This window comes from Dama dama, chromosome 12, assembly GCF_033118175.1.
Source record: "Dama dama isolate Ldn47 chromosome 12, ASM3311817v1, whole genome shotgun sequence".
Classification (NCBI taxonomy): domain Eukaryota; kingdom Metazoa; phylum Chordata; class Mammalia; order Artiodactyla; family Cervidae; genus Dama; species Dama dama.
This window is the reverse complement of record NC_083692.1, coordinates 64,952,588-64,972,371: the sequence shown is the minus strand read 5'-3', so window position 1 is coordinate 64,972,371 and position 19,784 is coordinate 64,952,588. Positions and strand designations below refer to the sequence as shown.

General features: G+C 51.5%; 1 protein-coding gene across 2 annotated transcripts; it reads right to left on the bottom strand.

Annotated features, from left to right (window-relative positions):
• Positions 1 to 2,222: 2,222 nt before the first annotated feature.
• RPAP1 (RNA polymerase II associated protein 1) lies at positions 2,223 to 17,885 on the bottom strand. 2 transcript variants are annotated; one of them, XM_061157518.1, is made up of 25 exons: positions 17,830 to 17,885; positions 16,811 to 17,067; positions 16,363 to 16,511; positions 15,991 to 16,080; positions 15,439 to 15,559; positions 14,356 to 14,577; positions 13,020 to 13,199; positions 11,909 to 12,024; positions 11,488 to 11,586; positions 10,469 to 10,570; positions 10,080 to 10,247; positions 9,765 to 9,947; positions 9,503 to 9,637; positions 9,237 to 9,407; positions 8,662 to 8,819; positions 8,040 to 8,198; positions 7,684 to 7,885; positions 7,145 to 7,254; positions 6,709 to 6,904; positions 6,385 to 6,537; positions 6,031 to 6,176; positions 4,737 to 5,493; positions 3,042 to 3,218; positions 2,841 to 2,900; positions 2,223 to 2,729 (listed from the first exon to the last, which is right to left on the bottom strand). In XM_061157518.1, the coding sequence occupies exons 2-25, from the start codon at positions 16,989 to 16,991 to the stop codon at positions 2,577 to 2,579; spliced, it is 4,188 nt and encodes a 1,395-aa protein (XP_061013501.1). In that variant the 5' UTR covers positions 16,992 to 17,067; positions 17,830 to 17,885; the 3' UTR covers positions 2,223 to 2,576. The 2 variants fall into 2 exon arrangements, with proteins under 2 accessions (XP_061013501.1, XP_061013502.1); XM_061157519.1 differs by lacking the exons at positions 15,439 to 15,559; positions 16,811 to 17,067; positions 17,830 to 17,885 and having other exon boundaries at positions 16,363 to 16,405.
• Between the last annotated feature and the right edge of the window lie 1,899 nt (positions 17,886 to 19,784).

Genomic DNA, 19,784 nt, shown 5'->3' with positions numbered 1-19,784 from the left:
AAGAGATCACAACTCAAGGAGTTTCTCTACCACCTGCAAAAACATAGGAAGGGAAGTTGTTTTGTAACCACAAGGCACCCGATAACTGAGAGGGCCACGCACCATCAGGTGGTTTTTGTCTCTTCATTTTTTTTTTTTCCTCAAAATACCAATTTTGAAGGCTGACACCTATAAAAAAAAGTTATAGTAGTTAGCTACTTGGTAATCTCTGAGTGTATAGTGCTGGTTGTAGACACTACAGTGATTTAAAAAAAACAAAAATGTCTGGCACCCATGTCTTTTTTTAACTCTTACTGTGAGGTCACAGAATTTACAAGGTCCCTGTAAGCCAATGGTTCTCAAAGTGTGGTTGGTTCTGGACAGCAGCAGCAGATGGGAGTTTGTTAGAAATGCAAATTCTTAGGTTTCACCCTAGACCTACTTTATCAGAAACACTGGCAGTAGAGCCCAGTGATCTGTTTCAACACCATGTTCAAGTGATTTTTTTTTCACATAAATTTGAGAACTATTGATGTTTCATAAATATGGGAGTTGCTCAGTAAAACATACCTTTTAATTCTGTGTTCAACAGCTCCGTTTATAGGGGATGGGCTCTTTACCTACTGATGGCACATAGCACTCACCCTGACCTGTAAACACAATGATTATAATTTCACACAGCAAATGACACTAAGAAAGCTTAGTGTTGGAATTCAGACAAAAGAACAACCTAGAGGTGCCAAAAGGAAGAGATAAACTGATGAACCAGAGTTTACTTTTTGATCCAGTCCTCCCTAGTCTTTGCCTACCACCACTAAAGTCCACAGTGGAAGGGGTGTTGTAGAACCTCACTATACAGAATCCCCCTACCCACACCCCGCCCCAGACCCACCATCAGTCGAATTCATATGTTGAAACTGAATCTGCATATTGAGCATATTTGAAGGTGGGGCCATTGGGAAGTGATTAAGTCATGAGGTTTTCACCTTCATGAGTGGAATGGGATTAGTACCCTTATGAAAAGATGCCCCAGGGGAGTTCCCTAGTGGCCTAGTGATTAGGACACAGCATTTTCACTGCCATTGCCTGGGTTCAATCCCTGGTCAGGGAACTGAGATCCCACAAGCTGTGTGGCTAAAAATAAGAGGCCCTAGAGAGCTCCCTTGTCCCTTCTGCCATGGGGGAGCTGTCTATGAACCAGAAAGCAGGTCTTCAACAGATACTAAATCTGCCAGCACCTTGATATTAGACTTTTCAGTCTCTGAAAGTGAAAGTTGCTCAGTAGAACTCTGTGCAACCACATGGACTACACAGCTCATGGAATTCCCCAGGCCAGAATACTGTAAGTGGGCAGCTGTCCCCTTCTCCAGGAGATCTTCCCAACCCAGGGATCGAACCCAGGTCTCCCACATTGCAGGTGTTTTCTTTACCAGCTGAGCCACAAGGAAAATCCAAGAATACTGGAGTGGGTAGCCTATCCCTTCTCCAGTGGATCTTCCCAACCCAGGAATCAAACCCGGGTCTCCTGTATTGCAGGCAGATTCTTTACCAACTGAGCTATCAGGGAAGACCTCCCAGTCTCTAGAACTCTGAGAAATAAATGTCTGTTGTTCATAAGCCACCCAGCCTGTGGTATTCTAATATAGCAGACCAAACAGATCCAAGACAGCTACCCCACCAGTCTGATTTTGGGATTCTTCTTGTCTCAGGATAGCAACTGATGGAAATGAGGCCACAGGAGACAAACTGGGGGCCTCCCAGGTGGTGCTAGTGGTAAAGAACCCACCTACCACTGCAGGAGGCTAAGGCTTGATCCCTGGGTTGGGAAGATCCCTATGGAGGAGGGCATGACAACCCACTCCAGTATTCTTGCCTGGAGAATCCCATGGACAGAGAAGCCTGGCGGGCTACAGTCCATGGGGTTGAAAAGAGACAGATATGGCCGAAGCCACTTATACACATGCATACAGAGACAGGATAATAAGGATACCTACACTTCAAGTGGACTGCTGACAAAGTCCTTCTAGAAGTGCCCCATTCCCAAGAGCATTGCCCCGGCCTGGCTTCACTCCAGAACTGGGACCCATATGTTTGTCATCCCAGACGTGGACTTAGTTTTCACCTCCCATTCATGATTTCTCCCCTGTCTCTCTCAGAGCAATCTTGCTTCCCTCAGGAATAACCCATCCCTTGATACCAATCCTGAACTAGTATATCTGAAACCAGTCCAAATCACATTCCCAGAAGATTTTAAAAAATTTATTTCAATGCCCAGCTCCAGTATTCATACACACTGATGCCAGGGCGTAGGCAGAGGAAGACAGGTATAGTTGGTTTATCTTGTCCCCAAGAAGGGGACATAGCTAAGTCACCCTTCACTCCCAGTGCAGACCCTCAGAAGTCCCAGATCATGGGCTTCAATTATCAGGATATACAGGTAGGTTCACCCAGCTCCAAAAAAGCTCAAAGAGCTTGCTTGCTCCCAGGAAGGCAGGCCTTCTGCTCTTTTGTTTCCTGCCCACTCTTAGGACACAAAGCCAGGTATCTGTTGGTAACTCTAGGAGAGTGTATCCATCTCTTCATCTGCAGCAGCTATACTAGGTCTCTGATACTCCATTTGGGAGCACTCCTGAGATCCTGAGTTTCTGAAGGTACTGCTGACGCACAGGGGGCAACTGGGGATACAGCTCAAAACCCTCGGGAAGGGCAGAATTGGGAAGCTTATAGTGGAGAAGGTGCTGCCGAAGGCCCTGCAGAGAAGAAAGAAACTTTATGTAGCAGGTAGTGAGATCCTGTTGAGATCTCTGTTCCCCAACACCCTTCATTCTCCCACCTCCAAGATGTGCCCCCCCCCCCCCCACCTCATCTGTCAGCAGCCAAGTCTTCTGCAGCATGCTTCTGCAGGCAGCCTTGATCTCGTCCTAGAGGAAGAATAAGAAGAGGTGGCACCAGGCCAAGGGCAGGTACCTATCGTTGGCCTGGCTGGGCCCTCACCTCCTCCCCAGCTGGCCCAGTTCAATTGCAGGCCCCTTCCTCCCTGTGGAGATGGGGATGTAACTTACTGAGTTATTTGGGTCCTGGGAGAAGATGAAGCTGTTGACATGAGCCACAGCCACAGCATAGAGCACAGGGCACCAGCGTGGACGGAGGGCACCAGTAACCAGAGCCCGGAAGTAGAGCTGGAGGAGGGCCACGTTGTCTTCAGGAGGCGCCATGTAGCACTCCAGGGACACAGGCAGCTGTGACAGGGGATATGAGGCATGCTGAGGGTCAGGGCATGATGTGGAGCAGCGGACAATGGGGTGGAAGGTGGATGGTCACATGAACCAAATCCCTATCACAAGGGTCAAGGTTAAGGACTAAAGAGCTAGAAATGAACTTACTTAGAAAACAGAAGCAAACTCTCAAACATAGAAAACAACCTTATGGTTACCCGGGGGTGGGGGGAGGGATAAATTGGGAGATGGGGACATATACACACAACTATGTATAAAATAACTAATAAGAAACTGCTGGGACTTCCCTGGTGGTCCAGTGGCTAAGACTCTGAGCTCCCAGTGCAGGGGCCCCAGGTTTGATCCCTGGTCAGGGAGCTAGATCCCACATGCTACAACTAAGACCCAGAGCAGCCAAATAAATAAATTAAATTAAAAAAAAAAAGAAAGAAAGAAACTGCTGCTGTATAGCACAGGGAATTCTGTAACAACCTACACAGAAAAATAATCTAAAACAAGAGTGGATACATGTATATATATATATAACTGATTCCCTTTGCTGTACACCTGAGACATAATATTGCAAATCAACTACACACCAATAAGTTTTTTTAAAAAAAGAAAGAGCCGGAAAGCAGTGGAAACTGGGAAACTGAGAAGCAGCTATGAATTTCTACTGCCACCACTGCCTGTTTAATCTGCTTGAAACTTTCAAAATGTCATATGCAGCTGCTCAATTCTATTACCAAACCATTCAAAAGTTCATGTTCTTTGGAATAGTAATTATTCTTTCTTAATTCCATGCAGAATGATTATGAGTTTACGTCCAATGGTGTTTATCAGAGCATTATTTAAAATAGCAAAAAATCAGAAACAAACTTTGATGCCCACTAAGGGGTTCTAATAAACTGTGACATACTTGCAAAATGGATTATTATATAAAAAAAATGTTGATTTCTTAGGCTATTTAATAATGTGAGAAATACTTATTATATAACATTAAATTAAGAAAACATTATGTGGTGATCCCAATTTTATAAAAATATGTATACACATAAGAACTTCCCTGATGGTGCAGTGGATAAGAATCAGCCTGCCTCTGAGCTTTTGCTTATGCTGTTCCACTGGGTACATCCTGTCCTTCTTCAACAATCCAAATTCTACCCAACTTTTTGTGTCCAAATCAATTCCCACTTCTTCCACAAAACCTTCTCCTCATGGAAAATCCACTTTGATCTTTGCCTTCTCTGAATCCTGACTTAAGACCTAGAATCTGAATAACTGAGAACTATACTGCTTTCAGTACATCTCTTGTCTACACTGTAGCACCTCATGAGCAAGGAACCGTGCCATTAATAATAACGAACACCTACGGTATGCAGATACCATGATAAACCCTTTTCATGTATTTTTTCATCTCCTCAAAGCCCCCAAGAGGTAAGATAAAGAACCTCAGGCCACCAAAGCACCCCGCTGCTCAGGAGTGCTTCCAAGGCCCAGGACAGGATGCCCATGGTGGGCCCTGCTGGGCTGAGAAAGTACCTGTGTCAGCGGCAGGCCCAGAGCTCGCAAGGCACCCACGTGCTCCCCAAAGAGGGCGAGGCGCAAGGTGACGCTGAATCGACGCTGTAGGGGAAGGAGAATCAGAGCCCCAAAGAGGTGGTCCCCAAAAGAGACAGCCTCAAAATGCTCCAGGAAGTTGGCATAGAGGTCTGGGAAAGATGTCAGGCCAGGAAGTGGGCAATCCAGGTTGAGATTTGGTAGGACTTCAGGCTGGCAGAGCCGGGCCAGGAGGGCTGCCACCAGGCGTTGTATTGGGGTCTCCCGGAACAACTCACTGTCCACCAGGAACACACACATGAGCCGCGCCAGGCGGGCAGCAGGAGACACAGCCCAGAGCGCCTGGGGGCGCCAGCTTTCCAGGACAAGCACCCACTGCAGGGCCCGCAAGGCTGTGCCCACAGTGTCAGCAGGAGGGAGCCCCGAGGGGGTGTCTGAGGCCCGGTGGTAGAGTTGAATCAACGGCAGGAAAGGCCAGTCAGTGGGCAGCAGCGGCTCCTTAGGCACAGCGAGCAGCAAGGCTGGGACTCGCCGGAGCTCCCCTCGGTACAAGGCCTGGGAGGCGAGCAGGCTGGCCCGGGCCAGTGAGCAGTGGGTCAGGTAGCAGCTGCGGATGCTGGGGAGGTCCTGGCAGGCCTGAGCTAGGAGAGCCCCTCGCCCACATCCAAGGTCTCCGCCGCTTCCTAAGGAGAGCCGGTCAGAGAAGTCAGCTGCCTCCGGACCCCCTGATGCTCTTTCTCTGTAACGGAACCCAAAAACAAAAATGAGGGCAAGAACCCACAAGGCCACCAGCTCTCCAGGGCCTCCCAGGTCCAATCCTGCTCCTTCCTGTCCCCCTAATAACCATCCACATGGCAGTTAAGAGGACAGACGCTAGAGCCAGTTACCTAGGTGCTCGTTTACAGAACTCTGTGCCTCGGTTCCCTCATAGTAAAATGGGGATGATAATAATGAAATGGGGATGATAATAATGATAATACCCATCTCAGGGTACGGGTTAAATAACTGAGTAACTGTTAGCTATTACAAGTGTACAGCTAGTTTATAACCATTTTCCAGCCATACAGTCATAGATGTCTCATCATAATACCCTAGTGTGTTATCCTCATCCTCACTTGACTAATGAGGAAACGGAAACTCAAGACAGGCAAAGTGTACTCCATGGAAGAAAGAAAATTAAGCCCAGATCTTCTGGTTCCCAATTCAGAGCGTCTCTGGCAACCACCACAGTAGCTTTTTGAAAGGGCTGAGTTGATGCTACCAAGCCTGGACTTACGGGAGGAACTCCAGCCGGAACACACAGCTCAGCATCAGCTCATGGGCGAGGTGCTCACTCCCAGGCAGCAGCCGGCCCAGTAGGGCCAAGGCCATGCTGTGACAGAGGGCCATGTCGGTGCCTGCCACTGGTGGCTGGAGTGTTGCCTGTGGACAGAAAAGGGGGAGGGGGGAGGAGGCAGAGGGGGTGAGGGGGGACACAGGGAACAGAAGTGAGGAAGAGAATACGTGCCAACAGGCACGGGTTCTGGGCATGTCTTCAGGAAAGTAGGAGCTGCATGGCCTGTTGGAAGCAGCACGTGTTCCAGAGAGGCAGGATGGGGTTAATGGGGGGTGGGGGATTAGGGGCACCCACCGCTCTCTGGGCCAGGGTGAGTGCCAGGTACTGCAGGTGGTACTCATGGCGCAGGGCCCACGCAGAGAAGGGGGTGAGGTGCGGAGCGGCCACGGGAGCCACACATCGCAGGAAATAGTTCTGGAGTCCCGGGGCAGCCAGTACAGTGGCCAGCTGAGGAAGAGCAAGTGTGTTCAGATTTGGAAAGTGACTTCGATGCCTTCTGGGGCTCCCCGGCTGCCCGTCCCCTGCCAAACTCAGAAATGAGGGTTTGACAAAACAGGCCTCCTTTCCCCAAGGGGAGCCCTCCCCCGGAATCCTGTCATCTTGGCCCCCAGCACTCACCTGGCCACACAGTCCTTTGTGGATCCGGCCCAGGGTGTTAAGAAGAGACAGCAGGGCCGTGAGGAATGGGAAGGGGGAAGCTGAGCCAGCCAGACTGAGAGGGGGGTGGCCCCCTGCACAGCCCAGTGACGCGAGGCTGGAGACAGTTTCGGGGGCCACAGCACAGGACTGTGGGTTGCACAGAGGGGAGCAGCACCTGGAGGCAGAGTGGAGAAGCTGAGGGGGCTCTGGTCTGAAGTGTGCTGGGTTGTTTGCAACCAAGGTCAGTGGCAAGGTGGCCATGCAGATAGGGCCCACGTTCCCTGGAGCCCCCGGCTGCTGCCTACGAGGGATTCAGGTCTCCCTCAAGCTGAATGGACCAGGGAGCTAGACTCAGGAAGCCCATAAGAAGCGGAACTGCCTCCCTTCACCAACCTCCACCACACAGAGTACATACCCCAGGGCCTCCCACAGGCGGCCCAGAGAAGGGTGCTCCAGCAGCGGCAGCAGCAGCCCCCCTGACAGGCGCTCCACGTCCTGCAGCCAGTCCTCTGGGCACAGGCCTGGCTGAAAGAACGTGAGACTCACTGAGCTGATGGCCCAGGGGCCCCCATCCTCCTAGATCCTGTGCACTCAGGCCGAGCCTACGATTCCAAGATCCCCAGAGTCAGAGTTTAGAGGCTTCTGCCTTCTGACCCTTCTGGAGGGAGAGAGAAGACTCTGAGGTTGTGCTGGTAGGGGTCATGAGAGAGTATAACGGCTCCAGGGAGGCTAAGCTGCTCTTTGGGGTTCTCTGGCCTCCACCAACATGGCTCCTTGGAAGCTCTACTGGATGTGAAGGTGGAAAGAGGAAGAATGCTAAGAGGGAAAAGATGGAGGGCAGGAAAAGGTGGCAAGAGGGAGGTATGGACAGGTGGAGATGGAGAAAGAGGGCAGAACGCTAAGACACAGACAGGGCACCTAGGGCAGGGGGGAAGGCGAGTAGGCAACACTCACCTGCTGGCTCCAGGCCTGGTAGTAGGCATCCAGGAAGAGCAGGCAGGCAGTGGGCACCGGGCCCAGGGCACTCCACATCTCAGGTCTGGGCAGCAACTTCAAGGTCTGTCTGAGACATGGCTCCACGAGAGGGTGGAGCCCAGACACCTGTGTCCAAGTGATTGAGGAAGGGGTGGCCAACAGACTGGCTTCAGCAGAGTCACTACAGGAGAGCCAAAAGGGGCTGCAGTAAGGATCTGGCTGCCTGGACTGCCCTCTAGGCTCCGGCCACCCTCTTTCTGTGGAGGAGCCCTCCCACCGATCCCAGAGCTCTTGGCAGGACGACTCTCCACCTGCAGCTCAGGGCTAGGGCCTACCTGCTGGGTTCAGGGGCGATGCAGCCGGCTGCCAAGGTCAGCTGGGTGAGGAGGGTGAGCAGCGAGGCGATCCTCTGCAGGGCGAGGGGCCGAGGCACGGGGCTACTGAGCTCCTTCGGCACAGCCTGCAGGGCTCGCATCAGCACAGGGTATAGCTCCCTGGCGGTGGCGGTGAGGGGGGAGACAAAGACCGCCCTTCAGTGTGAGGAGGGAGACAGACAGAAGACATAGGGCAAGGCCTGCCCTGGGGCCTCTGCAGGCTGGCTGCGGAGGAGCAGGAGGGAGGCCTGGGCCGGGTGCTCTGGTGAGGCTTCAAGGGAGGCTGGGGGCTGGGGGTAAGGAGGCAGCCCCCAAGGCTTCCACACTACACACTACAGGGAATTTCAATACGATTTCACCCAGATATCAATGCTGTGATGCACACAATGTGATTAACCCAGCCTTGCTCCACTCCCCCCTGGCTAGCCCTGACGCCCCAACTGTCTTCATTCCTCCCAGAATCACTTCTTCCTCATGCTCAGCCTCCCTCTGAGCCTGGACCTCGAGCAAAGCTGAATTGTCAGTTCAGGCCAGAGTGCAGGGCCGGAGGGGTCTTGAGGGGACTACCATCATCTCTTCTCACCTGTAAAGGTCACTGCCTAGGCCGTAGGAGGCTGCCACTGCCCACAGGCGGAAGGCCTCTGTGCTCAGGGTCTCGGCTTCCTCCAGGGGCAAGGCCAGATCCTGGGGGTCTTCAGCTATAAAGCGGCTCAGGCGGCTCCGGAGATCAAAGCCGCTCAGCTGGGGGTGGGCAGAGAGTCCGGGGATCAGGATCACTGGGAGCCCTATTCTAGGACCCTCTGGTGCCATAGGGTCATAGTTCAGGGCTCGGGTGAAACTACCTCATCCATCCCTCCCTTCTGCCCTCCTGCCTGCCTTCTTGTTAGCAGGCACTTGCTGGGCACCTTTGCCAAGGCTGCTTGGTGCCGATTTGTATGTGGCCCTCCAGGCCTGGGTGCAGGGGACAGGCAGCCTTCCTAATAAGCGCAGAGCAAGCCTACAGGAAACACGAGGCTCCTTCTGGGGGGTTTCTGTTGCACTTTTAAGCAACTGGAACAGTTTGGAAGAGAAAGATGGCATGACTGGGCTGCCTAAAAGTGCAAGAGCCACGCTTAGCCCCCAACCCAGCCCTCATCGCCTGCCCTGTGTCCTGCTCACCAGCCGGGCAGCAATATTCCTACCGGCCGAGGCCAGGACACGAAGCAGTTTCATGGCAGGAGCACAGGGCACTCTGTGTAGACTGGAGGTAGGCCCCGACCCCATGGGGGACCAGCTGGTGGGCAGGAATTCCCGCACCACAGTCTCCACCAGCCGAGGGCACTCGAGCACCTGTGAGGGCCAGGAGGAAAAGGGATGTGCGTGACTGAGGGGCAAGGCCAGGCCCAGCGAGGCTCTTTGCCCAGTCCCTGCCTCCTGTCTCTCACCCTTGTGGCTGACTCCAGGGAATGCCGGGCCAGGCGGATGAGCACGGTCAGGATGTCAAGGACCACAGAAGGGCCTGGGCAGGTCACCTCCAGTACGTAGCGCAGCCGAGGCAGCAGGTTGGTAGCCAGAAGCCCCTGAGGTTCAGACACAAGCCCCCTGCCAAATGCAGCTGAGCCCCAGGCCTTGATGACCCCTCCTCCTCCCAACACGGGCTTGCCCTGGAGGTCATGGGACTGGGTGCAGCTGCCCGCGTGCTTGTACCTTGATGACATCATGTCGGGCCAGCTCAGATGGAGGCCGGTTTCCTTCTTCAGGACTCTTGGTTTTTGCCTTTTCTGCTGGGGGTTCTTCATCCTCGTCCTCGTCCTCCTTGCCCTCCTGGCTGGGCATCAGAGCGAACATCAGTGCTCCATGGTACCAAGAGAAGGCGCTGTCAAGGAGCTCCTGAGAGAGGAGAGTGGGGGTGGAAAGAGGAAGAAGGGATCGGGTCAGGAAACGGCTCATTGGTGAGGGCAGGCCCAACAGGGGGAGTAGGGACCACGAGGCCTCGGAGCTTCATTCCTCTGCGTGTTGTACCTCATCTCCAGGGGCCACCAGCAGGGCCCGAAGAGCCCGGACAGCAGCTGCGATGACCCCATCCACTCTGTCATCCAGGGAGAAGCGCAGCAGGAAGAGGAAACCGGCATCCAGAAGGAGGTGCAAGACACTGCCTACCAGCTGGTCCCCAAACTCTCCAGCCTGGGCCTTGAGGGCAGGAGGAGAAAACCTTGCTGAATCTGCTGAAGGTACTGAGTCTTCATCCTAGAGCCTTCACTTGCCCATCTAGGACCCTGGGTTTGACCTGTTCCCAGTGTGACCCACAGACAGCTGGGGTACGGACCAGTGAGTCAGAATGAAATGGGCGAAGGGTGGGAGAGTCTAAGGGGCAGGGGGGGTGGACAGGACCAGACCAGTGGTTCACTCACCCTGCCGATGACCTGGGCCAACACGTGCAGCGCTAGGGCTCTCTGCTGGGACACCTGGCTGCGTGTCAGGTGGAAGAGCTCCTGAAGGGAGTACCCTGCTCTCTGGAACAGGGACAAGAGGTCAGAAGGAGCTAAGACACAGGGCAGCACCCATTAACAAATATGCGGCAATCCTCATCTGCCATAAATGGAGTTGGGTGTCAAGGCAAAGACAAAAGTGATGTTTCTTGCCTCTGCTTTCCATGAATCCTCAAACTGGTAAAGAAAATAAGACTTGCACACAAGTAACCACAGCCTAAGGCAGACTGGGGGGGATATGTAGTCACTGGTGTTTAATCTGCAACTAAACAAGAGGAGAGAGAGAGAAGCTGTCCCGGAAAAGTGATGTGGTCTCAGTGAGCTGACAGAGCCCTGATGGCCGGGCATGGAGTGAAGGGTAAAGGTTTCCCTGGAGTGGGCTTCAGGAACTGCGTGCTGGAGGTCCAGGAGTGGGGTGGGGTGGGGTGGGGGGTGGGGGGTGGGGGAGGTGGCCGAATGTGCAGCAGGAGGGAGGGAGGGAGGCAGAGCTGTGGGGTCAGAAGGGACAGATGGCGGAAGGGCTGTTCTGCTGGGTTGAAGAGCCAGGGCCTTATTCTGGGAGCATTCCCTGAGCAAGGAAATGTTCTGAGGCAAGAGATCGCCTGAACGAGGTCAGAGGAAATCAGTACAGCAATCCCATTGGGGAGTGAACCGCAGGACAGAGTGAGTAGAAGACACGGTGACTGAGCAGACAAGAGGGAACAAGGCTTAGATGGAGGAAGCAACGTGGAGAGCTGACAAATATGGAATTGGCAAGTTCTGGTGACTGACTGGAGTGTGAGAGAACGTGGAGAAGGATTTCAAGCCTTAGAACCAGCAGGGTCAAGAACTGGAATGGGCACACAGGAGGGTTGAGGCAGCTGAGCAGCCGCCCTTCTCCATATGGTTGTTAAAGGCACTTGCTGAGAACTGTCCAGTGCTCCTTGGAGCCCTCGCCTCACCTCCGCCTCCTCTCCATGGTGGTGCAGACCCAGATGGGTGGGAAGGTCCATGTCGGGGGCCAGCAGCTCTCCCTGAAGACTGAAACGGGCCTGCATCCTCTAATGGGTAGAGAAAGAGGACTATGCACTGGGGCAGCAGTAAATTCCTCACGTCCTTCCTCACTGTAACCCCAGGCCTCTCAGGACTTAGGTCCTATCTGGACCTCTGACCTGAAGTGGGGCTCCTCTGGCCTGAGGGGCCAGGCAGGAAGACAGGGGTGAGCACAGAGAAGTTTCTCTAGCTCGAGGGATGAGGAGGGCCTGAGTTCTGGGTGCAAGAGCAATAGCTCCACTCACTCCCACCCCGCTGCACCCGTCAGCCAGCGGGCCCTCCACACCTCCTACCCCACTGCACCCCTGTCGGCCAGCGGGCCCTCCTTACCTCCTGCGTCTGCTGCCGCCGGAGTGGAGGCAGGTCCTGGGTCCAATGGAGCTTCTCCAGCTCCACAGTGTCCATGTGCAGCCATTCTTTCTGGGGAGTCACAGGCAAGGCCAGAGCTAGGGAGATGGGAGCAGAGTAGTTTCCCTAAGGGGCTCAGCTTGCTGATCTACTGGGGTCCCAGGTGTCCAGAAGTTGCCACATCCACCTCTGCCCAAGGGTCTGGCAGCCTCTGCCCTCAGCTGTGGCTAACAGCACAGCCCACTGCCTGGAATGACTACTATGGCAGACATCCTGTCCTGGGCTCTAGCCCCTTGCTGACCCCAAAGATTTGCTGAGAGGGGAAAGAGGAAGAGGAGGAGATGAGAAAGAAAGGAGAGAGGAGCAAACAAGGAAGGGAGGACCACAGACATCAGGGAAACCCATTTCTCCACTCTAGCACTGACTTTCCAAAGGAGCAGGGGAGTGGAGACAATGAGGGGGCAGCTACACTTCAGCAGAGCAAGATACCGAGACACACACCTGCCACCTCCTCTTCCTCCTTCCTCACCCCACCCAAACCCCAGCCAACTCGCTCAGCTGTTCTGGAGCATATCTCCGAGCAGGAGGTTCCTAGGGCTCTCCAAATTCAATTCTTTTGTAAATCACTAATAAAATAATCCAGTTCCTGGAGGATGAGTGCTCTCACTGGCCTTTCTGCTTCAGGCGTGGCCTGTTCATAAGACCTGCATCAGACCCTTCCTCTCCCACCACCTTGCCATCAGAGAGAGCCGAGGCAGAAAGAACTGTGGGATGGATGTAGCCAGAGCTGGGGCAGCAATTGCAAAGGCAAGGGGCAGATGGTCTGTGGGGGAGGGGGCCATTCAGCCATCATACTGTGCTGTCTCCTACTGGGGAAGGGGGAGAAGGAGCAGTTAGCAGGATGGGAACACAGGAAGCCTGTGCGGGAAGAATATATGCATGAGCAAATGAAGACTGATTTCAAGCCAAGCATGAGGATTAGCATTACATGTTCAAGGACAGAGAAGGTTCTCTCTCTTCCCATCTGCCAGACCTGGGAGAAGGAATACTTTCCTCTGTTTTCATTCCTCCAAAGTCCCCTCCTCCTCCAAACCTGGGGTTTCTGGCTCCAGCTCATCTTCCTGCCTGGGCACATTGGCAGAAGTTGGTGCAATGGCCTCCTTTCCAGTGACCTCAGCAGAGGGTCTTCCTGGTCTCTGCTCCCTTGTGGCCTTCTCTTCTGCTTGCTCACAGGTACGGCTGTGAGATTTCAAGAAGGCAACCAAGCTGGGATCTAGAACACAGCATGAAGAGGAGAGTGGTTGGAGGCATACCCTTCCCAGCCTCCAACAGACCCAAAACCCGCTGAATGTTGCCTGTCTGTGGGTGCCAAGGCCAAGCAAGGCACTTCCCAGCCAGGGTATGTGCCCCCTGGCTCTCTTGCAGCCTCAGTGACCCATATCTGTCACTAGAACCTGCCTACCCACCTATCCCTCCATTTTTCATAGTCCTCTGGTCCAGCGCTCTCTATCCATCCCTGTGCTTGGCTTCAGGTCAAGGACCAAAGTAAGGGGCTATGCAATAAATGAATCAATGTTGACTAGGGCCAAAAAGAAGGCATTTAGGGGAATAGTTTCTCACTTTCAGTTATTTTATTTATTTACTTATACATAAATATTCACTAAAAACCTAATATATGCTATGCTCTATGTAAGTGCTAGATACATAGTTTGGAATAAGATTGACTTGACAAATACTGTTTTGGTGACCAAAAACTGGGAGGGAGGTGTAATACAGCACAGCATATAATTCACATAAAACAGAGTGCCCTGCAGCTGTACTAGAGTACAGCCAGAATACAGTGTATACTATACGACACCTGTCAGAGAAGGTAGTGGCACCCCACTCCAGTACTCTTGCCTGGAAAATCCCATGGACAGAGCCTGGTAGGCTGCAGTCCGTGGGGTCGCTAAGAGTCGGACACGACTGAGCGACTTCACTTTCACTTTTCACTTTCATGCACTGGAGAAGGAAATGGCAACCCACTTCAGTGTTCTTGCCTGGAGAATCCCAGGGACAGCAGAGCCTGGTGGGCTACAGTCTATGGGGTTGCACAGAGTCAGACACGTCTGAAGCGACTTAGCAGCTGCAGCACCAGCATACTACACCTGTACTGTATACATGACCTACTGGTTAAAAGCACAACCCATGAGACCAGGTAGACCTGGATTTACATCACATTCATGTTCCTTAACAGGCTCCATGACCTAGGGGAGAATTTCTTAAGGTTTTGAGCCTCAGTTTTGTTTTTCATTAAATAAATCAGGTTAGCATCACCTGCCTCACAGGTACATTTGAGGACAGAATGAAAAGCACTCCCAGTAAGCCTTCCTCAATAAATGGCAATCCCTTCCTAGCCCAGTCTTGGCAGGAAAGGCTGGTACTCATACCAAGCTGAGCCAGCAACCGCTGCTGTTCCTGCAGGATCTCCTCTGGAGCCAGAGCTTGCAGTCTCGCTACGTTTTCTTCATGGATGGTCTGGGCTTCCTGCTCAGCCTCCTGGCTCTTGAGCCCCTTCCCTGTCACCAGATGGGGTCCCTGGAAGCTGTAGCTGTTCCACGGAGGCTGGCTGCCCCGCTCCCTAGTTGTGAGTGCCTCACAGTTCATAGCACCTGCAAGAAGAATACAGTCAGTTCATTGCCTCACTCCGACTGGGATTCCTGGGCCTCTTCTCTAATCCCATTAGCTCTGGAGACAGAGAGATGTCCCAGAGTCTTCCCAGGCACAGAGCAGAGACCACCCCTCCCCCCCACCTCCGGATATGACACATGACCCCAGGCACCCTGGGCCTGGCTTGGGGTGATGATCTCTGTATTCATTTTCCCCCTTGGATCTACATGAGAAGGTTTCCCTCAGAAACATCCCACTGACTCTTCTCTTGGATGTCTAGGCAGACGTCTGCCTCTAGAGGTCTGCCGCCAGTTCTTCTCCTAGTAATTTGCATCCCTAAAGAATTCTGGCCTATATCTTTATTTTACAGCCTCCACCAGACACTTCAGGCTTCCCCAACAGCTCAGCAGTAAAGAATCCGCCTGTGATACAGAAGACGCAGGAGGCCTTGGGTTCGATCCCTGGGTTGGGAAGATCCCCTGGAGGAGGGCATGGTAATCCACTCTAATATTCTTGCCTGGAGAATCCCATGAATAGAGAAGCCTGGTGGTTTATAGTCCACCGGGTTGCAAAGAGTCAGACACAACTAAAGCGACTGAACACACACTCACACACACCAGACATTTCTATCCCCTTTTTTTCTCCTATAGTCAAGTAATGATCTGTCCTCTGCCTGCATGTAAGACCCAGATATGGACCCAAGCTGCCCATACTCAATACTCTCAGTAGGATATGGGACAGCTCCTATTTAGATGGCTCAAATGCACTTCAGGTTTGAAGCAGGAAAGATGAATATCTAGAGATGACTCTATGGTTGTGTATTACAAAAAAGCTGAGCCCAAGCCTCTTCAATCCCCACTCACTCTCTGGTGGGTCCAAGATAGATGCAACTTCTCTAACTAGTGAGACCTTGGCTCCAGACGCTCTCCTGGCTGCAATTTCCTGGGCAAAGATGCTTCTCTTACCAGCTGTTACTGGCTTTCCCTAAAGGGCAAAAAGAAAACCCAGGTGACAGATGCTCATTACTCTATTCTCTACTCAACCTATTGATGTCACTGGAACAAAGAGATACAAGAGACTTAATCTCCAAGGGTCACAACCCTAGTCCTCAGAAAAAGCAAGGTTCCATAGAAACACAAGTTTTGAAGTCTGACAGACTTGGGGTGGACTTCTGGCTCTTCTATTAGATGTGTGGTGTAGGACAAGCTATCAGTTTTCTTATTTGAAAAAGGGAGATAACAATGCCTACATTATATGGCTGTTATGAGGACTAAATGAAGTAACGCATATAAAGTGCTTAGTGCTGTGCAGTTTTAACAATGGAATTGTTTATCATTATTATCTACCTGGGGAAGATTCACTATGATGCTCACATGACTGTCCCCTAAACACCATCTAAGGTGAGCTCTGCCTACCTGTCTCCCCTGTGAACGATGGAATACAGGAGGGAAAGCAACGCCACTGGACACAGGCAGATTCACAGGCATTGAACTTGTATCTCGTTCCTGCAGCAAAAAAGTACAAAGCAGTAAAGATACAGACAAATCCTCAAGCTCAACGCTATCCCATTAACCTTAGTACTGTATGACTAGAACCTCACCCTAAGGAGTTATGAACCCACCTTTCTTCTCAAGGCACAGTGATTCTAAGCCAGCCCCCAACCTGACTGCAGGGGGATGAAGTCCCATCTTTCTGAATCACTCTCTACTCAGTAAGGCTCACTAACCACACCCAACATCCCTGCTGCCCTGGGATGCCTTGCTCCACTTAACCAGGGTGAGACGCACAATAATCTTAGTCAAGACAGCAGTGATGTGCTGATCGTGCCTGTTCAGCCTCTCTTCAGGGTCCTCATGTTCAGGCAGGAGATGGCCAGGGCTGGGCCTGGCTCTCTTTGGGGGAGCAGGAACCAAAGCTGGGGGCAAATCTGGGAGACCTAAGAAAGGAAAAAAACCCAGATGTGAGATTACTCATATCTTCCCAGGAAGAGACTGAGGGCTAGAGGGAAGCCAAAGAAAGAAAGGCAGCTGCTGTGGGGCCCTGGCTCAAGCTGTGTCACTTTGGGTAAGGTATTTAATCTCTCTGGACTCAGTTTCTTCATATGTAAAATGGGGCTGCAGCAACAGAGTTCCACAGTTCTGAAATAATTATGAGCAATCCAGCCACATCAGGAAGAGGAGAAGACCCTGAGGTTGTACCCCTCTCCTTTTCAACCGCATACCCACAGCCACTCACTGTCCAGCATCACCACATCCCGATGATCCTGCAGGGGAGGCTGCTCCACGTTGGCATCCCCAGCTCTCCTACTTCCTTTCTTCACCAGCTGTACTGCTGGGGTTGCACCAGCTGCAAGAAACTGACTCTGGAAGCGCAGCAGGTCCACCTCCGACTCCCCTGGCTTTGGTCTCGACAGCATCTTGACACTCCAGCTGCCTCCCTAGTTCAACTCTTTCCAGCACTGCTTCAGCGTAGGGGACTCACTCTCATTCACCCTAGAAGCAATAAAGATAATGGGCCCTCTGCAACTGAACCTCAATTCTTTTTTGTGCATCAGAGAAGGCTCCTTTTTCCTGGGTTCATATGGACTCATTCCTCCTCATTCATACCTTATTGCCTTTCTCTTTATTTAGCCTTCCCTGATGTCAACTGTCCAGCAACAGTATTTTCTGCCAACTTAGGTTGTTTAGAATCTGTGATGATAAAAGCTGAGAAACAACTACAGGGGACCTAAGGAATATGCCTTCAAGAGCCAGGCAGTGGTGATTCAGTATCAGACTGGTGGGAACATGCCTGGCTTAAACGTATTCAAATTATTAAAAACCTTGGGCTATAAAAGATTGATATATAAAAATCATTTTTATTTCTACACACTATCAAAGAACAATCAGAAAACAAAATTAAGAAAACAATTGTATTTACAATAGCTTGAAAACAATAAAATACTTAGTAATAAATTTCACCAAAGCAGTCCCTGACTTGTACTCTGTCAGGCCCCACACCTGCCCTAAAGGGTTGGGCTCTACGGTCGCAGGTGCTCCAGGATCACCCGTGTCAGCAAAGAGAAACCACGGAGTCTCAGACTATGCTGCCTGCAGATGGAGGGCCGTGCCTAGGGTCTCCGCATCGAAGAGGCCGCGGCCGCCCCTGGCCAGACCAAAGACACTGGGGCAGGCTCCGACAAAGAACTAAATACCCTGTATCAGAGGCCTCAGCCGGGATTTCCTGCAGTCCATCCCGCCAGCCAAACCACCTACTTGGTCTAGAACCACCTGGGCGCCGCCATCTTGCCCCGCTGGGGCTGGGCTTCCGCCGCCGCCGGTTTTGAGCTTCCGCCCCGCATCCCGGCTCCGCCCACTCTTGGGAAGGAATTGCCGTATTGGTGTTCTGGACTCCTGAATAGGAAAGTACTCCAGCAAGTAAGCTTTACGCAGACTCTCTCTACACAAACAATACCAGTAACAGAGGCAAAGAGTTACTCAGACGCCTTCCCGCACTCACCAGCCGGGATAACCGTATGCTACATTCCAGCACCCAAGCTCAGGAGCAGCGGATAGAAACCTGCATACTCAGGACGGTAGCCTCCCCGGTGTGATTATGGACGAGTAAGAAGATTACCGGGGCTTCCCAGGTGGCTCAGTGGTAAAGAATGCCAGCCAATGCAGGAGCCTCAGGAGACCCGGGTTCGATCCGTGGGTCGGGAAAATCCTCTGGAGGAGGAAATGGCAACCCACTCCAGTATTCTTGCCGGTATTATCCCATGGACAGAGGAAACTGGTGGCCTACAGTCCATGGGGGTCGCAAAGAGCCGTTGGTGACTGAACAAGAATATAACCAGGACAAAAGAAAGGTGAAGCCCAAGGAATTCCTTGGAATCTTCTATCTGCACTACCTGTGTGCCATGTTGGAAGCATGCTGCCCACTATCAGCTATCACCAGTTACCTTTTCACAGGCATGTGCCCTGTTCCCTTGTGTAAACTTTGAGTTCCTTGGGGGAAATCAGGTCTTCTTTTTTGCATGCATCATGCTCACCACCCAGTATATTGCCATGCTCATATGACCTTAGTAAATCATTGCTTGATTGAAGGCCGTCTTAGGGCAGCCAATGTTAGCAGTCGTCAGAAACCCCTGGAGGGCTTGTTAAACCAGATTTCTGGGCCACATCTGAGTTTCTGATTCACTCAGTCTGTAATAGGAACCAAGAATTTGCATTTCTAGCAATTTTCCAAGTATTCTATAAAATCCTTCTTTAGCTCTCTTGGTTTCAACTGCAGAAGTAAATTTCAGCTGCTAGGATTTAGCCAACTTTGGGATCCAGATAGTACTGGCTGGTCAGAAGTTAATGGTGAGGTGAGGGAGGGAAATTGAATCCAAAAATGCAGGAAGAATGGATATAGAAAGCCATTGTTTGCAACCACTAATGACATAATTACTGCAGGCAATGATCATCAATGATTGATAAAACTATTAGGTAAAAGGTTGATGAGAACTTTGGATGGATGGATCAGGTGGCCAACTTTTTAACCTACTGATGAATCTTAAGGTCACTGAAAGTGGGGCCACTGGGCATAATGTGCCCTCTGATACAATGCCACTGAAAGTGCAAAACTTTTTGCACAACAAAGGAAACTATAAGCAAGGTGAAAAGACAGCCATCAGAATGGGAGAAAATAATAGAAAATGAAGAAACAGACAAAGGATTAATCTCAAAAACATACAAGAAACTCCTGCAGCTCAATTCCAGAAAAATAAATGACCCAGTCAAAAAATGGGCCAAAGATCTAAACAGACATTTCTCCAAAGAAGACATACAGACGGCTAACAAACACATGAAAAGATGCTCAACATCACTCATTATCAGAGAAATGCAAATCAAAACCTCAATGAGGTACCATATGCCAGTCAGAATGGCTGCTATCCAAAAATCTACAAGCAGTAAATGCTGGAGAGGATGTGGAGAAAAGGGAACCCTCTTACACTCTTGGTGGGAATGCAAACTAGTACAGCCACTATGGAGAACAGTGTGGAGATTCCTTAAAAAACTGGAAATAGAACTGCCATATGACCCAGCAATCCCACTCCTGGGCATACACACCGAGGAAACCAGATCTGAAAGAGACATGTGTACCCCAATGTTCATCGTAGCACTGTTTATAATAGCCAGGACATGGAAGCAACCTAGATGCCCATCAGCAGACGAATGGATAAGGA

Excerpts from the sequence above, each read along its gene's own strand:
- RPAP1 (XM_061157518.1), bottom strand. The coding sequence starts at position 16,991 with ATGCTGTCGAGACCAAAGCCAGGGGAGTCGGAGGTGGACCTGCTGCGC. Across the intron at positions 15,560-15,990 it reads ATCGTTCACAGGGGAGACAG|GGAAAGCCAGTAACAGCTGG; the intron begins GTAGGCAGAGCT and ends TTTGCCCTTTAG. Across the intron at positions 5,494-6,030 it reads TTCCGGCTGGAGTTCCTCCC|AGAAAGAGCATCAGGGGGTC; the intron begins GTAAGTCCAGGC and ends GTTCCGTTACAG.